At 51.1% G+C, this 14,454-nt stretch overlaps 7 protein-coding genes across 7 annotated transcripts; 4 read left to right on the top strand and 3 right to left on the bottom strand.

Moving 5' to 3' along the window:
• The first annotated feature begins 92 nt into the window (after positions 1-92).
• CC77DRAFT_1095475 (hypothetical protein) lies at positions 93-1,348 on the top strand. The gene is made up of 2 exons (XM_018529796.1): positions 93-237; positions 314-1,348. The coding sequence occupies exons 1-2, from the start codon at positions 127-129 to the stop codon at positions 941-943; spliced, it is 741 nt and encodes a 246-aa protein (XP_018385158.1). The 5' UTR covers positions 93-126; the 3' UTR covers positions 944-1,348.
• CC77DRAFT_136125 (cofilin) lies at positions 1,135-2,135 on the bottom strand. The gene is made up of 4 exons (XM_018530211.1): positions 2,028-2,135; positions 1,964-1,974; positions 1,514-1,820; positions 1,135-1,461 (listed from the first exon to the last, which is right to left on the bottom strand). The coding sequence occupies exons 1-4, from the start codon at positions 2,028-2,030 to the stop codon at positions 1,327-1,329; spliced, it is 456 nt and encodes a 151-aa protein (XP_018385157.1). The 5' UTR covers positions 2,031-2,135; the 3' UTR covers positions 1,135-1,326.
• Positions 2,136-2,450: 315 nt separating this feature from the next.
• On the bottom strand, positions 2,451-4,615 carry CC77DRAFT_1041135 (chaperonin GroL). Its single transcript, XM_018527226.1, has 3 exons — positions 4,492-4,615; positions 4,294-4,435; positions 2,451-4,240 (listed from the first exon to the last, which is right to left on the bottom strand). Exons 1-3 carry the CDS (start codon positions 4,594-4,596, stop codon positions 2,727-2,729), a joined length of 1,761 nt encoding a protein of 586 aa, XP_018385156.1. The 5' UTR covers positions 4,597-4,615; the 3' UTR covers positions 2,451-2,726.
• Positions 4,616-4,924: 309 nt separating this feature from the next.
• CC77DRAFT_1021120 (hypothetical protein) lies at positions 4,925-6,076 on the bottom strand (the record flags this gene model as incomplete). The annotated part of the gene is made up of 1 exon (XM_018525204.1): positions 4,925-6,076. A coding segment is annotated over exon 1 (350 nt), but the record flags the coding sequence as incomplete, so codon positions are not given.
• A 212-nt stretch (positions 6,077-6,288) lies between these two features.
• CC77DRAFT_1050766 (hypothetical protein) lies at positions 6,289-9,710 on the top strand. Its single transcript, XM_018527638.1, has 7 exons — positions 6,289-6,802; positions 6,869-6,913; positions 7,435-7,648; positions 7,695-7,827; positions 7,876-8,443; positions 8,497-8,955; positions 9,001-9,710. The coding sequence occupies exons 1-7, from the start codon at positions 6,602-6,604 to the stop codon at positions 9,430-9,432; spliced, it is 2,052 nt and encodes a 683-aa protein (XP_018385154.1). The 5' UTR covers positions 6,289-6,601; the 3' UTR covers positions 9,433-9,710.
• Positions 9,711-9,736: 26 nt separating this feature from the next.
• On the top strand, positions 9,737-10,948 carry CC77DRAFT_136719 (hypothetical protein). The gene has a single exon (XM_018530213.1). The coding sequence runs from the start codon at positions 10,188-10,190 to the stop codon at positions 10,908-10,910; it is 723 nt and encodes a 240-aa protein (XP_018385153.1). The 5' UTR covers positions 9,737-10,187; the 3' UTR covers positions 10,911-10,948.
• Positions 10,949-11,461: 513 nt separating this feature from the next.
• On the top strand, positions 11,462-14,307 carry CC77DRAFT_137042 (hypothetical protein). Its single transcript, XM_018530215.1, has 2 exons — positions 11,462-13,291; positions 13,345-14,307. The coding sequence occupies exons 1-2, from the start codon at positions 11,576-11,578 to the stop codon at positions 14,188-14,190; spliced, it is 2,562 nt and encodes an 853-aa protein (XP_018385152.1). The 5' UTR covers positions 11,462-11,575; the 3' UTR covers positions 14,191-14,307.
• Positions 14,308-14,454: the final 147 nt, after the last annotated feature.

Raw genomic sequence — 14,454 nt, 5'->3', positions numbered from 1 at the left:
GTCCACTCAATGCTGTCCCGCAACACCAACAGCGTCATCGCATTGGAGCTATACACGTCTTAACGAGCGCGACAACCACAAACTCACTTGCACGTCCTACGAAAAAAAGGTGTCAGATATCTCATCATGTCAGAACTCGCATTCTGCAAATCATTTCTCAGCGCACTGGACGCGCGCCCAGCGAAGCTCAGCAGCGACCACATCGCAGACGCACGACAATATCCCGCACAAGGCGCTGTAAGTCTCTCCATCATATATCTCATGGAACATATGTATGCATGCCATCATGATAAGAAAACTGACCGCTCACCAGTACACACTTCCCCGCCTCCCACACCCACCCCACCCACAGCGTCCAAACCCCAAGCCAGTCGCAGGCGACGATGCCACCACTTCTTCTTCGTCCACGATCACCGTAACGCTCAAGCCCATGAAGCCGACCACCCCAACCATTCCCCTCTCTTTAATCGACCCCTCAAAAACATCCATCTACGACCTCAAGCAACAATACGCAACACAAGCCTCTTTACAGCCAGCCAAGATAAAGATTCTTTACAAGAAGAAGCCAGTCACAGATTCCAAGACACTGCTAGAAGTCATTGGTACAGATGCAGGCAGCGAGGTAGAGTTTGGCGTCATGGTTATGGCGGGCGCTGCGCTTGGCGGGGCTGCGAGTCCGGCAAGTGGAAGCACGCCAGTGACAAGTCCACCCGCTGTTGCGCCGCCTACGGAAAGTGAGAAGGGACTTGCTAGTGCGGGCGAGACGCATGCGGGTACAGCGACTGGGACAGCAGGTGCGACGGCTGGGAGTGGGAAGGAAGTTGTTGCGACAGAAGAGTTCTGGGGCGATCTGAAGAACTTTGTGCTACAGAGAACCAAGGATGCGGAAGAGAGCGAAAGGCTACTAGGCGTCTTCAGGGGCGCATGGGAACACAGCAAGTAGCGGACCGACATAGTTGCTGGGGATGAGCATTACACGTTGCAACATATCAGGCACAAACATTACAAACAAGTTCGCACACGTCACGTCATACAAGCTCTCAGTCTCAAGAGATGTCCATCGAAGACAACTTGACCAGCTTTAGCCTATCAAAAGCATACCAAGCCTGATAATGCAAGTTGCACCCGGCACTACCACTGCCCGCATAGTCGCATGATGTATGCGATAACCATCATTCGCAAAAACTCGCTATGCCATGATCGCTGCCAATCAACCGCTCGAGTCGTTTTCGTCATGTGTCATTACCAACCGCTATAGTTTCCTTCCTCCATACTAACAGGTGCACAAAATCGACAGGTCGGAAGCGGGGGAGGGAAGAGAAGCGCTTAACGGCCCTTGGCGACGCGGCTCTTGATGTTCTCGAACTCGATGTCGTCGGCGTCGTTGGCTTGGATATCGGCGGCGAGACCGTTCAGAGCGCGCTTGATGGCTTCCTTGGAGGACGAGTACATCATGCGGGGCTGTCAAAGTGTCAGTGAACCTTCCTTCTGGAATTATGTTTTCGTGACATACGTATTGTGGCGCATCATCTGGTGTCCAGCTGATGAAAGTGATCTTGCTCCTGGAGCCCTCGCCGTTGTCAAGCTCGTACTCGACATCGAAAACGGCGTAGCGACCACCAATGCCCTCCTTGCCGCGGCGGTCCTTGCTCTTGGCGTTGAGCAGCTTCTCACGGAAGACGTCGAAGTTGGCCTCCTTGGAAGTCTCCTCGACGACAATCTCCTTCCAGTCGTCGCTGATCTTGTAGATGATCCACTTGATGTCCTTGCCAAGCTTAAGCTCGTTGAAGGTGCTGATGCACTCAGGGGAGACGGAGACACTGCGTGGCTATTAGTATATGCGGGTCCGAGCTAGGGGTTGGCGGGACGGGGGTCGAGGGTCGAGGTATGGGGAGGCTATGCTGAAGCGGTTGTCGGGCAGCGACAGCTGTTGGTGCCCTCTTGTTTGTTTCGCAGTACGTACCCGGATTGAGCCTGCAGACATTGTCAGTTCAGTCGTTCTAGCTGCGTATCTTCAAGGTGCTCACCATGATGTCGGATGTGTATAGTAGAGGATGCTAGAGAGAGATTGAAGCACCAGGTAGCTTTATCAGTTCTGTGGTTGCCTGTCAGCGTCGTCGTCATCGTCGCGATTGCCGCGTGCGCAGATGCAGCAGTGGATCAACGGTTGCCTGCTTGGTGATGGAGGGATTGCAGCTTACGTCAATAGAGAAAACTGATTGTGGTGGATAGTCGATGTGAATGCGGGAGAAAGGGCGGAGGCGGAGGAGCGGTGTTCTGAGGCTGAGGGAAAGTAGTGGGGTCTTTTCAAGCGACGTAGTGGGGTGCAACACGGCACCCATTCCAAGGTTTAGTTTGTCCCTCTGCGGCGCCACAGCAACCGTGTGCCCCAGTTATGACAGGGTATCGGCCAATCCTATGCATCACGACATTCATAAATGGAGCATAGACTCAAGCATAGTTGTGCATGGTGATTACATGTTTGACTTGTTCGTATTCCTTCATCGCTTTATACATCTTGTCCTTCCCAGGAGATCTTTACACAATATTGTACAATAAAAACCAAATATCCAATAATGCTGCGCTTTTGAGAAACCATGAGTGAAGAGCGGAGACCAACCCAATATCGTGTACATAAATCATCACCGGGAAAGACATAAGACTAAAGTCATTATAACGGAATGGGGGTATAAGAAGAAGAAAACAGACGGCTAGGCTTCATTTGCTTAGAAGCCCATTCCGCCCATGCCTCCCATACCTCCCATACCGCCAGGCATGCCGCCTGGAGGACCAGACTTCTCCTCGGGTGCCTCAACAATGGCGACCTCGGTAGTACCGAGAAGCGAGGCAACACCGCTGGCGTCAACGAGAGCAGTGCGGACAACCTTGAAGGGGTCAAGGATACCAGCAGCGATCATGTCAACGTACTCGCCCTTGGCGCTGTTGAATCCCTTGTTGAAGTCGCCCTTGTACTCGTCAATGAGCTTGCCAACAATGACGGAGCCCTCAGCACCGGCGTTCTCGACGATCTTGCGGGCGGGGTGAGTGATGGCGTTCTTGACAATGGTGATACCGAGCTGCTGGTCGAAGTTGGCAGCCTTGACGTTGCCGAGAGCGTTGGCAGAGGCCTTGAGGAGACCAGTACCACCACCGGGCAGGATACCCTCCTCAACGGCGGCACGGGTGGCGTTCAGGGCATCAACAATGCGGTCCTTCTTCTCACCAACCTCAACCTCGGAGGAGCCACCGACCTTGATGACGGCAACACCACCAGAGAGCTTGGCCAGACGTTCCTGGAGCTTCTCCTTCTCGTACTCGGACGTAGTAGCGTCGTTGATAACGCCACGGATCTGCTCGCAGCGCTGGGAGACCTGGTCCTTGCTTCCCTCACCGTTAAGGATGACGGTGTCCTCCTTGGTGATGGTGATGGATCCGGTGGAGCCGAGCATGTCGGGGGTGGCCTTCTCGAGCTTGATGTCAAGGTCATCGCTGAAGACGGTACCGTTGGTCAGGACAGCGAGATCGCCAAGGATAGACTTGCGGTTGTCACCGAAGCCGGGAGCCTTGACAGCGGCAACCTGGAGCTGGCCACGGAGCTTGTTGAGAATGCAGACGGCAAGAGCCTCACCGTCAATGTCCTCAGCAATGATGACGAGAGGACGGCGGAGCTGCTGGGAAGCCTCGAGAGCGGGGACGATGTCCTGGACTGCGGAGATCTTCTTCTCGGAGAGGAGAATGAGGGGCTTCTCGAACTCGACCTTGGCGGTCTTGGTGTCGGTGATGAAGTAAGGGGAGATGTAACCACGGTCAAACTTCATACCCTCGGTAACCTCAAGCTCATCCTCGGTGGTCTTTCCCTCCTTGACGGTGATGACACCCTCCTTTCCGACCTTCTCCATGGCGTTGGACAAAAGCTTGCCAATGTGTGTGTCGCCGTTGGCAGAGATGGTGGCGACCTGTGCGATCTCCTCGCTGGTGGTGATGTCCCTCTTGTTCGCCCTCAAGTATTCGACGACGGCCTCAACAGCAGCCTGGGTTCCCCTCCTCAGGTCCATGGGGTTGCATCCGGCAGCGACGTTCTTGACAGTCTCGGAGAAGATAGCGCGGGCGAGGACGGTGGCAGTGGTGGTACCGTCACCAGCAGCCTCGTTGGTCTTGGAGGCGACATCCTGGAGCAGGCGGGCTCCGAGGTTCTCGAACTTGTCCTGGAGGGAAATGGCCTTTGCGACAGTTACACCATCTGAAGTAATGTTAGCGGGCAATGTTGACAACGACAACAAAATTTCTACATACCCTTGGTGATCTTTGGTGAGCCGTAGCTCGACTCGATCAATACATTGCGACCCTTGGGACCGAGTGTTGTTGATACAGCCTTTGCAAGTGTGTCGACACCCTTCAATAGTCCCGCTCGTGCCTCGACGCCAAACTTCAATTCCTGTATGTTTGTTAGATTTTGCCTTTCTGCATACCGAAGGCATACGACTGCCATACCTTGTGCGCAAACCTCTGTTGCTGGAGGTTGTAGCTGGTTGATCGGAGCTTAGAGCTCGAGTTGAGGGCCGAAGTCCGCGCCCGCGATGCGAAAGCTCTTTGCATTGTGAGGGAATTGGGGATGTGTGGGTAGAGGAAAGGAAGCTCAAATGTTGCTCCTAGACTCCAGCTTAATGCAAGATAACCAGGAATAGGATTGATGTAGAGGAGGATGCGGAGAAGAGTGGTCGCAGATGTTCGATGCCTCTAAAAATTTGGGTCGGTCGACCACTGGAATCATCGAGAAGGCGCTATGACCACATCCGCCAGCTAGCCTCGGCTTTGCTCCGTAACTCCATCTCCAGCCTCACCTTTCCATGTTTGTCAGCATCCAAAATTTTACTATGCTGTGGGCTCACAAGATATCGTGTGCAGGTCCTTTGTAGAGAGTATCGTGTGTTGACCGCACACCTTAATCATCACATCAGCTACCTAGGTGGGTACTTTGGCCTTCTGACTGACTAGCAACATATCGCCATTGATACTCTTGAGACCAACACCAAACATGGAGAATATTTCTCGCCAGTCTGCACTAAGACTTACCGCCCCTGTCACCTTCTGAACTACCTCGATGCATTTCCAGATATGTAGATGTCCTTCGTCAAGCTGCCAGATCGTTCCCCTTGGTCCGCCGCTTAGTTCCTTTAGCATCTTTGTATTCTTAGCCTGTAAGATTTCCATCTTCGCTTTCGGGGCTTCTTCCTCAAGCGCTCTCTGTTTTGCAGCTTTCATCTCTTTCTTACCTTTCCCTTCCTTTGATATAGACAAGGCAATCCCCTTCTCTGCGTAGGCAGCGGTAGCTTGAGCCTTCAAAGGTCCTTTCCAGAAGTCCGCCTGAGGGGAGCTGTTTTCATATACCAGGTGATAATATATTGGCTTCTCACTTTTTTCACTCAAGAGATGTAAGGGCTTGGATATCGACACGTTAGGCGGAGGCCAGCGAGTGTCGCCGAACGGACACTGGTCCTTCTCTTCTGCAGTCAGGGTCTTTTGACCTGAGTTAGTGCCGTTGCCACTACTACCTGGTTCTGGAGACGTGAGCCGTGTGGGATCTAAGCCTTGAGGGACCACCTCAGCAGTTGACAAAAACTCTTGCTTGAGTGCAGGTACCTCATCATCGTAAACGGTCCTGGCGAAGTCGTGGACTTGTGGTTGGCCTAGCTTCGGTGCTGCGCGGTTCTCTCGCCCATAGCTCTCAAGCGGATCTCCTCGTGGCGCGTTTTGTGTCATTATGGAATCTTGATGACTGTATAAGATACCTAGGTAGTGTGGTAGCAGGCACGCGGATACCTTATGTTCACTACTAGTATGCGTGCTGTCTTCACGCGGCTGTCCAACTTCTACGCCAGCGCACATGACAGGATTGGAGCAGGGTAATTCACAGGTTCAAGGACGGTATATCGCCTCTATGATCAATCGTCCTCTTACAGGTGTTTCAGGGTTGTCATTGAATTTGTGCTTTGGCGACACTACCTCATAGATGTGGAATGCTGTCCTCCTTCACGTGATGCGGCTCTGCTCGAGAATAAGAGGGCCAGACCATGTGTAGAGATGGAATGATCTCCCATGATTTACGATGTGACGGAGATGCATATTAAGATATTAAGTGGCTGAGGCTGTTGGCCAATAACATAGCCGTAGGCTACACCGTTCGCATTAGGCAAAAGCAGGCATACCATGGGCCCCCGCCGTATTACCTCAGCTGAATGGCTGCCTAGGAGTTTTGCAGGAATACTAACACGTAGAATTGGTCCATTTGCAAGTCGACTGATTGTAATGCAGTCCTCGTGCATAAGTCCTGGTGGCGGCGTTCTTGCAGCAACAACAGGCACCTACCTTGACATTGTCTAGATAGAGTTACCGGGCAGAGGCCGCCTAATAGCCATTATATAGCCTCAGCCTTTTGCCCCTGGCCCTCAGTCCATGACCTGAAAAGCCTTCGCGATAAGCGTCAGCTCAACGCCTGAGACCACGACAGAACGGTATCTGTTCATCGTCGCCTCCACACCTTTGATCTCCACAGCCTTGGAAGTTTCAGAGGTGTCATCTGTTCACACAACAAGTGGTGACGATGGTGCAGCAGCCTCAGCCACCACCCGAACCGGCGCCAGTACGTGCGAGGCGCACTACACGTCGAGGTACACTGCCCAATGAACGAACCATCGGCCGGGTCCAAGAGAAATACGCAGCATACCGAGATTTTCCATGGGAGAAGATTGAGGAGTTTCTGAGGAAGAAGTGGCCGCACTGGCAGGACTTTAAACAAGAAAAGGTAAGTCGAAGTCAGCTGGGTTATGCCTCATAACCGTTCCGACGTTTTGCTGATTTTGACCTGTAGATCAACGACAACTGGCAATTTGAGGTACCGGAGAAATTGACAGAAGTAAGCTGGCACCTGGGGTGACCATCTCCTACCCATGCAAGTAGTGGCTAAGACATTCCAGGGCGACCGAAGGCAGCTCACAAATTTACGAAATGCACCTAAAAGAACCAGGAGACCTTCGAATCCCGATCCTCCTACCAGTACATAGTGTTGAATCAGTTTGGCATCTGAGAAGGCTTTTACATAATGACTCAATGAATGTAACGTTTGTCTTGATTCTTTGTGCCCCTGTCATCGTGCCTGCTGCGGCATCAGCTTTCAACCTTGGCGCGATACCAAGGTGGGGCTCAGCTGCAGGCGCACATGCACAGACCCATTCGGCCCTGCGTCTCAGCTGCAACAATCACGAATGCACGCGCCTGGACCGCAGTAACTCTTGATGTTTTGCCTGGTGTGGCTGATCGAGTCCAAGAACTATTTCACTATGGAGTGCTCACTGTTGTCCTCGAAGCCATCACAAGCTCACTGAATTACCATCTTCTCATCTGTACCATCTCTACGCAGCTCTGGATAGGATGAAGTTGCCTCAAGAATTGCAAACATCGTACCTTCACCGCAAAAGCTACCCTGCCAACCTCGTTCCAAGCGGGACATTCACGTATAAAACCAAACTTGCCTCCTACGTCACGCGCCTCAATGAAGCCGAGCGAGATTTCTGTCTCGTTGACAGCGAAGATGCCATAGATGACATATTTGAGATCCCGATCATAGACATCGGAACAGCCGATGGGAAAGGTGAACTTAGCGAAACAACAAATTGGTCATTACTAAGACTGTTTAGCATTGGTTCCAAAAAATATACATTCGGCAGCGAAGCTCAGCGAATGGCTCGGTGTAGACATATTATCCGATGCCAGCGATCCCACAGTCAAGCAGGTCATCACCCGGAAGAAAGACCCCAAGTGCCGCTTTATGTATGCAAAACACTGAGCACGTATATGAGCTTTTGCTAATCGATACAGTTGTATCTACGCAGAGAACTCTCGCGACAAGCTGAAGCTTACTCGCGAAAGTCTGTGCCAAATCATGTCCTATCACCAGATTATGCCCGTATACCTTGATTTTATGCTTGTGTTCGGATCCAAAAGCGATGCGAAAGACCTTCGTTTTAGCGGCTTTCGTGATCAGATCCAATTGAAACCCCCCACCAGCGGACACCACGAAATACCAGAGTTAGGTCGTAGTGGTAAGATCTTCCAGCTTTGCTACAACCTCAAAAGTGTGCATCTTGAGAAGAGGGGCTCAGAGAAACCCGAACCCACTGACTGGTCAATCCGGGACGCTGCCTTCTACCATCAGTTCGATGTTGAGTATGGCACTACGCTTTGGATCGTGACGAAAGGGGGCCTGGATATCCTGGACCGCTATCAAGAACTGGTCGGACCAAGCGTGCGGCCAGGACAGGGAGCCTACGATGACCTCGCGTCGTGTTTTCGATCAACCCTTGCCACGCATTTGCTCTATTGTCAGTGGTCAACCGAGGACTGGAGGTGGTATATTGTTTGGCTTGAAGAGATCGTAGATGAAGAGGTACGCATTATCATGATGATTCTCATGGGAAACGCTAACTCCAAACTTCGCAGAGTAGTATGGCTGTCGACGGTCCCCGGGGCTATGGCTACGCACACCAAAACTATGAGCCAAGAGATTTACAAGACTTGCAGCACTGGCAAGACAAGACCAATGAGGTCGTCATGGTTCTGGAGGCCAACGCCAAGGTCTTGCGGTCGTTGCGCAAATTCTATTCGGATCTCATCGCGAGAAAAGACTTCCCGCTTCCACTACGGAATGCGTGTGAAGATGAACTTATCGCGTTCTTTTCGCAGCTCGATAGCATTATCGACGACTTTGAAATGCAGATCGCTCGAGCAAGGCTGCTGGCGAACATCATAAGCGACAGGAAAGAGCTTGTCTTGCAGCATTTGCAGAGTCAGGCCTCCGAAAGAACTGAGCAGCTCAACAGGAACCTCGAACGTGAAGCTGTTGTCATGCGAATCATCACCATCGTAACCCTGATATACCTTCCGGCCACCTTTGTTTCGGTCAGTCACACTCTCAAAATCCACATCCTTTGCTGACTATATTAGACATTCTTTAGTACTGATGTTATCAAATATCAAGACCAGGATCAGAGCCCAAGCCAGTCTTCTGATTTCCAGAACCAGTCCTTTTCGTCTCTTGCCTTGAAGCGATGGCTTCAGGTGACGATACCGTTGACTGCATTGACGCTTCTCGGCGCGTGGTCTACATACAGACTATACACTGCATCGGCTCAAGGTGTTACTCTCGCAACTCGACTGAGGCGTAGTTTCATCTCTTCCCGTAACAGCTTTCATATACGTAAATCACCCCAAGATGGCTCATATGTCTTCGGAGCCACAAATTCGGGGAAGTTAAGGCGAGTCGAGAACGTAGTTTCGATCGCTCTCTCCAGGCTTTCGCCGCGTAACGCGAGATGGCAGCAGACTAATGGTTCTGTCTTGCCATCGCACAACGTTAGCCGAGCTGTAGCCGGCTGAAGGGTAGAAGTGGTTAATTTGCCTTTTTAGACCGCACTGCAAGCCCTTGTCACTGCAGGAAAGTGCGAAAGATTGTAAGAGGAGAACAAGCATAGCCTACAATGACCGCATCACCAAAGGCGGCAGACATGGCGGTGTCAAACTAGCATGCAAAGGTGGACTCGACTGGGGCGGAGCGGGAGCATCATGGTGGGTGGGGGCGAGGGCCGCGCTTAGCGAACCGGCGTTCATCAGCGCGCTCTTTCACTGTCCAGAAGACTATATAACTACAGCTGTCTTAAGAATTACATTTCTGCATATCGTACGAGCTTCTAAGCCACTGCAAGCTAGTTTTTCTGTCTTAATTTCCGCAGTTGCAGTTCATGCTCAGCCCATCCGAAAGTGTTCTCAAAGTTCAGCCTTGTTGCCTTAATCCATGTCATCAGCTCGCTGCAGCCACAGTCCATCCACATCCACCGAATTGGCAAGGCTTCAAGTAGCCTTGTCAAGTCGCCTGGTCAGAGCTCTAGTCATGCAGAGATGATAACTACGCGCCCCGCTCTAAAGCGATCTGGGGCTCTTCACCCTCGACTCATAGCTCTTCCTATGCTCTTGGCCGACCCTGCGCTGCCTATCGTCTTTTGCGCAACACTTCCAAGCGACTCTTTGGTCCGCGACTCTAGAAAGCCCAACACAGCATATTTAGCGTCACTTACTCTTCTCGACATTTCCCATGTGACCTCAGCAGCCTCGTCGACGATTGGAACCACGTCGCAATGGCTCACACTGTCCAACCACACGCCTCTCAAACCCTGCGCGAATTCCTGCACCTATTGAAGCAGCAGTGGACTCTGTCAGTAGCATGTCAGAATCAATGCGACCCACCCGAGCAATGTAGCTGCCTACGCTACATTGTCCACGTCGAGGATCTCAAAAGATGGTGGAAGCGAACGGTATCTGAGTCGACGGGTCAAACAAAGTTGCAAAGACTACTTGACGAACTCGAGCCGGCCGAACATCAGCTGTTTCCTGTAGAGCAAAAGCTTTTCTCTGGAGAATATACCTGCCTTACTGTCTTCAGCCTGCTGTTAACGCAGGGTCGACATCATCTGATCGAGCGCTTCCATAATTCCGGAATCGATGATCGCGACTTGGAAAAAATAACGCCAAACAGTGAGGCAACTCTACGCAACAGCCTGGCTATTGTACCTAGTCACGACGACGTCGAAAAGATCATCGGAGACTTCCAACGAGAGCGATGGGCATACTGTCCTCTCAAGCTTGAGTTACACATGGATCGCTATCTACAATTTACAAGAGTCATCCCGCCTTTCTGTCGCAAGGTCATACTCGGGGATAAGGGAGGCACTGCTTCTATATACTGGGTCACTGTCCAGAAAGACTTGCTATCTGACGACAGTCTCAAGAACGCTTTACAAGACTCGCTTTATCAAGATAAAGAATTCGGAGAGGTAAGTCAAAATGGGTTCAATGCATGACTTACGGTGTGCATCTTATCCTTACTAATTCGTTGCAGTGTTACCAAATGGTATTGAAGTCCTACACCGGCAAATACCGAACCGCCTACGATCTAGAGAAACAAGCCTTCTTAGGCTTAAAACATAAGGAAACAGTTCCAATAGTACGCTATCTAGGTTGCTACACTCATCAATATGGAGAGGGCTCGGATGCGGGAACGACATACAATCTTTTGCTTGAATGGGGCCAGCGAGATCTCTACGAGGCTTGGGAGGACGAGAAAAACGTCCCACCAGTGCGTGCGAGAGAGATCATTCGAACGTGGAAGTCCATTTTTGAGGTTGCAGATGCCATCCGACACATCCACAATCTTGAGGTCCAACGTGGCAAAGAGAAGCCGTCGTTAAAGTTCAACGGGTGAGCTACAATAACATTGTACCATACAAGACTAATACTGATTAAAGTAGGTGGCATGCAGATATAAAGCCAGATAACATCCTTCTTGTGCGTGGACGTATGAAGCTAGCGGATTTCGGCTTTTGTAGATTTGCACCTGCGGTGAGAAATCCACACGGAGCTGTCCCCACAGAGTTGATCGACGGCTTCACAGATACATACGGCAAGTAAGCCGCGAGACATCCTACGTGAACATTCGCTGACGAGTTTAGGTGCCCCTGAAGTATCGATGAAGCAGTCGAATGGAACGCTGTCTAGTGTTACCCAATCCATCGATATCTGGTCGTTCGGCTGCGTTCTATCGGTGGCGGCCACATGGATTGCATTAGGCTTCCAGGGCGTTCGCCAATACGAAGTCCTACGAAAGTTGTCTCCGGCCAACAAGGTTAATGGGCAAATTTACGATCGGTTCCATAACGGCTACGATGTTTTGCCTGAGATCAAGCAATGGCACGACTTCCTACGAGGACATCTCCGCCCTTCCGACACAGCCACTCCTCTGGTCCTTGACCTTATAGAGCTCAAGATGCTGCAGCAGGAGCCCCTGCGCAGAATCGATACTAGCCGACTGTGCCAAGAGCTCAAGCACCTCCTAAGATCTGCTGAAGACAGAATTAACGATCTCGAACACAATTCGAAAGATACAGATGCTATAGTTCTGAGAGCACTTCTCGAAGTGGAACAGACTGCTGAGTTCCAAAGGTCGTCTGAACAGACGACCAACCCTCTACAACAACGTTTGAACGCTACGACAGATGCGCCGCCAATTGATCCACGCCCAAGATCATCTATACAGACACAGAAAGAAGAGAGAAGAAAAAGCAGAAGATTAGGTCTGACACCATACAGGCGGGAGATACTGCAAAGCGAGCTAGCAGATCGATCCTATGTCATCAGCGAAGAAGCCAATTCGTCCACCAAAGAGTACCACCGCGGTGATACAACCGAAAGTCCTATACAAGAAAACTTTCCAGAGAGTCAATATCCAACGTCAGGAATTCTGAAAGAGTCGTTTCCGAGTGCTGGTGCTATCGGTATCCACACCAAATCTGACCACGGTCAAGATACGATACCGTCCCTCACATTATCCGTACCAACAGCAGAAGACAACGGCGTGCTCCAATTGCCTGTAAAAGCGCATCACGACTTTGGTCCTCGTGGGCAAGGTCATGAAGAAGGCCTCGACGCGAATCACGCAGGATCATCTGATGCTATTAGTGATCGAACACAAACCTTTCGGTCAACAGATCAGAAGTATGAGACAAATCTGAAACCATTGCACTCCGCTACAGACCCCTCGAGTTCTTCGAAACACAAGGAACTCGTCATGGAGGATACCTCTGGGCCATCATCAGAACCTGCGAGTCTATCGCACTCCGGCGCACTCTCGAATAGTATCACTCTGTCGGCTGAGTTTACTCGGTTCAGAGGTCCACAAAACGAAAGTGACGGTATTGGGCACTTCAAACATGTCGGCCATCAAGTAGAGACTCGTGGAGACCTACCCAGTCACAGATCGAGAGACGCAGAGGTACTTCACAATTCCGTGCACAGCCAGCAACCGGGGACCTCTGTATACAATCCGCCAAATCACGCGGGATCTGTTCACGAAATGCCAGTGGTACGAAGTCCTGATCCCGGACTCCCCCACCGTCTTGATTCCAGTGCAACGAGCCCTCTAACAGACGGAGTCCTTCAAGGCCTACGAATTGTGAGTGAGGCCGCACCGTTTGATCGTGAGCAAGACAGAAACAGCGCTATTACAAACTTTGAAGACGTTCCGTCCGAGGTCTTTGATCTACCGTACGATGTCTGTCAGCAGCGAAAGCTTCTTGAAATGGGGACGCCCAAAGGTATCCGGGCTAAGGTCAAGAGCAAATTTGGCTGGGAGGATAGAAAACCAGACTCTAATCTTGCTCCTACTTTTAGCGTTTCCCGTGATCTAGTAAGTCTAATCATGAAAGCGAGGGAAGTATCCTGGAGCTAAATCCCCTTTAGGTCTTGATCATTGATAACGGCGCAACGATGTTCCAACACTGGCCAATCGCAATGTTCGTAGCAGAGACTCTTGCTATGAAAGCAGCGGGGTTAGATAGAGACGGTATTGATGTTTACTTTACGGTCGACGGAGATGCACACAATCTTAAAGCTCTTGTCGGGGACGGCGGAAGGCAGCGACTGAGGAAGGCTCTGCTGAACGCGGCGCCGGATAACATAGACCACAAAGACTCGCAGACCAATATGCTGGAAGTCCTCTTCAGGATCGCTGAAAATTGGAGAACCAAAGGCAAGTCGGCAACCACCCTCTTGGTGCTTACGGATGGCCTTTGGAAGAAGACAAACAACGACGTGTTCGATGACGCCATCATCGATCTTGCTCAGGATGCTGCTCAGGCCGCAAATTTGCGCACAGGCAATCGCCCCTTCAGTTTTCAGTTCATCCGTTTTGGCGACGAGGGCTATGAGCGACTGCGCTACCTCGATGACCAGCTCTGTAAAGAGAGGAACAGGGGCAGAGATATCATCGACCATTGTTCATGGCGTACCAGCGTCTACAAGATGTTCAAAGGCAGCATCGATGGCTTTCATGACCAGAGCGACGCTGATGAGCAGGATATGAAATACTACTACCCAGCCCTAGTCGCGCTCTTCAAAGCTTACAACGAATCGAACCACCTACAAGAACGTTCGACCGGGTTCTTGTCGCCAACCTCGCCTACACAGTCGCCTCTCGCACGTACCTTCAGTCGGTCATCTAACTCTTTGAATTGGGAGAAGCACAGATCGGTGCCAGAGACGTCACCACAAAGACGTAGCTCGCATCGCAAAATGTTTTCACAGTAATTCTGGACGACATCCGCCTGATATGACTCATGAACGCATATCACGGGCTGGGGATCTTGAACATCTGTGGCCTTGAACAAACTAATGGCTACGCCCACCCATCTTCTTCATTCCTTTCTTTGCGTCTCCCATCCTTAGAAGCTTTGACCTTCTTCTTCATCATAGAAGGCCCATTAGACTTCTACTTTCTTTCTTGATTCACAAATGGCGTTATGGTTGGAAGCTCGCGTCGCTTAAGTACTCTGGGATTGTGCAAGGACAAGG

This window comes from Alternaria alternata, assembly GCF_001642055.1.
Source record: "Alternaria alternata strain SRC1lrK2f unplaced genomic scaffold CC77scaffold_12, whole genome shotgun sequence".
In the NCBI taxonomy this organism is placed as follows: Eukaryota; Fungi; Ascomycota; class Dothideomycetes; order Pleosporales; family Pleosporaceae; genus Alternaria; species Alternaria alternata.
Note: the sequence above shows the minus strand (reverse complement) of the source record. Positions and strands in the feature narration are given on the sequence as shown.

What these genes read in the sequence shown, in the direction of transcription:
- CC77DRAFT_1095475 (XM_018529796.1), top strand. Translation starts at nt 127, where the DNA reads ATGTCAGAACTCGCATTCTGCAAATCATTTCTCAGCGCACTGGACGCG. An exon ending in AATATCCCGCACAAGGCGCT is followed by an intron (nt 238 to 313) that starts GTAAGTCTCTCC and finishes ACCGCTCACCAG; the next exon opens with TACACACTTCCCCGCCTCCC.
- CC77DRAFT_136125 (XM_018530211.1), bottom strand. An exon ending in CAGATGATGCGCCACAATAC is followed by an intron (nt 1,462 to 1,513) that starts GTATGTCACGAA and finishes ACACTTTGACAG; the next exon opens with CCCCGCATGATGTACTCGTC.
- CC77DRAFT_1041135 (XM_018527226.1), bottom strand. Translation starts at nt 4,596, where the DNA reads ATGCAAAGAGCTTTCGCATCGCGGGCGCGGACTTCGGCCCTCAACTCG. An exon ending in AACAGAGGTTTGCGCACAAG is followed by an intron (nt 4,436 to 4,491) that starts GTATGGCAGTCG and finishes ACAAACATACAG; the next exon opens with GAATTGAAGTTTGGCGTCGA. An exon ending in CTCACCAAAGATCACCAAGG is followed by an intron (nt 4,241 to 4,293) that starts GTATGTAGAAAT and finishes ACATTACTTCAG; the next exon opens with ATGGTGTAACTGTCGCAAAG.
- CC77DRAFT_1050766 (XM_018527638.1), top strand. Translation starts at nt 6,602, where the DNA reads ATGGTGCAGCAGCCTCAGCCACCACCCGAACCGGCGCCAGTACGTGCG. An exon ending in CGGAACAGCCGATGGGAAAG is followed by an intron (nt 7,649 to 7,694) that starts GTGAACTTAGCG and finishes AAGACTGTTTAG; the next exon opens with CATTGGTTCCAAAAAATATA. An exon ending in TTCCGGCCACCTTTGTTTCG is followed by an intron (nt 8,956 to 9,000) that starts GTCAGTCACACT and finishes TGACTATATTAG; the next exon opens with ACATTCTTTAGTACTGATGT.
- CC77DRAFT_136719 (XM_018530213.1), top strand. Translation starts at nt 10,188, where the DNA reads ATGGCTCACACTGTCCAACCACACGCCTCTCAAACCCTGCGCGAATTC.
- CC77DRAFT_137042 (XM_018530215.1), top strand. Translation starts at nt 11,576, where the DNA reads ATGAAGCAGTCGAATGGAACGCTGTCTAGTGTTACCCAATCCATCGAT. An exon ending in TTAGCGTTTCCCGTGATCTA is followed by an intron (nt 13,292 to 13,344) that starts GTAAGTCTAATC and finishes AATCCCCTTTAG; the next exon opens with GTCTTGATCATTGATAACGG.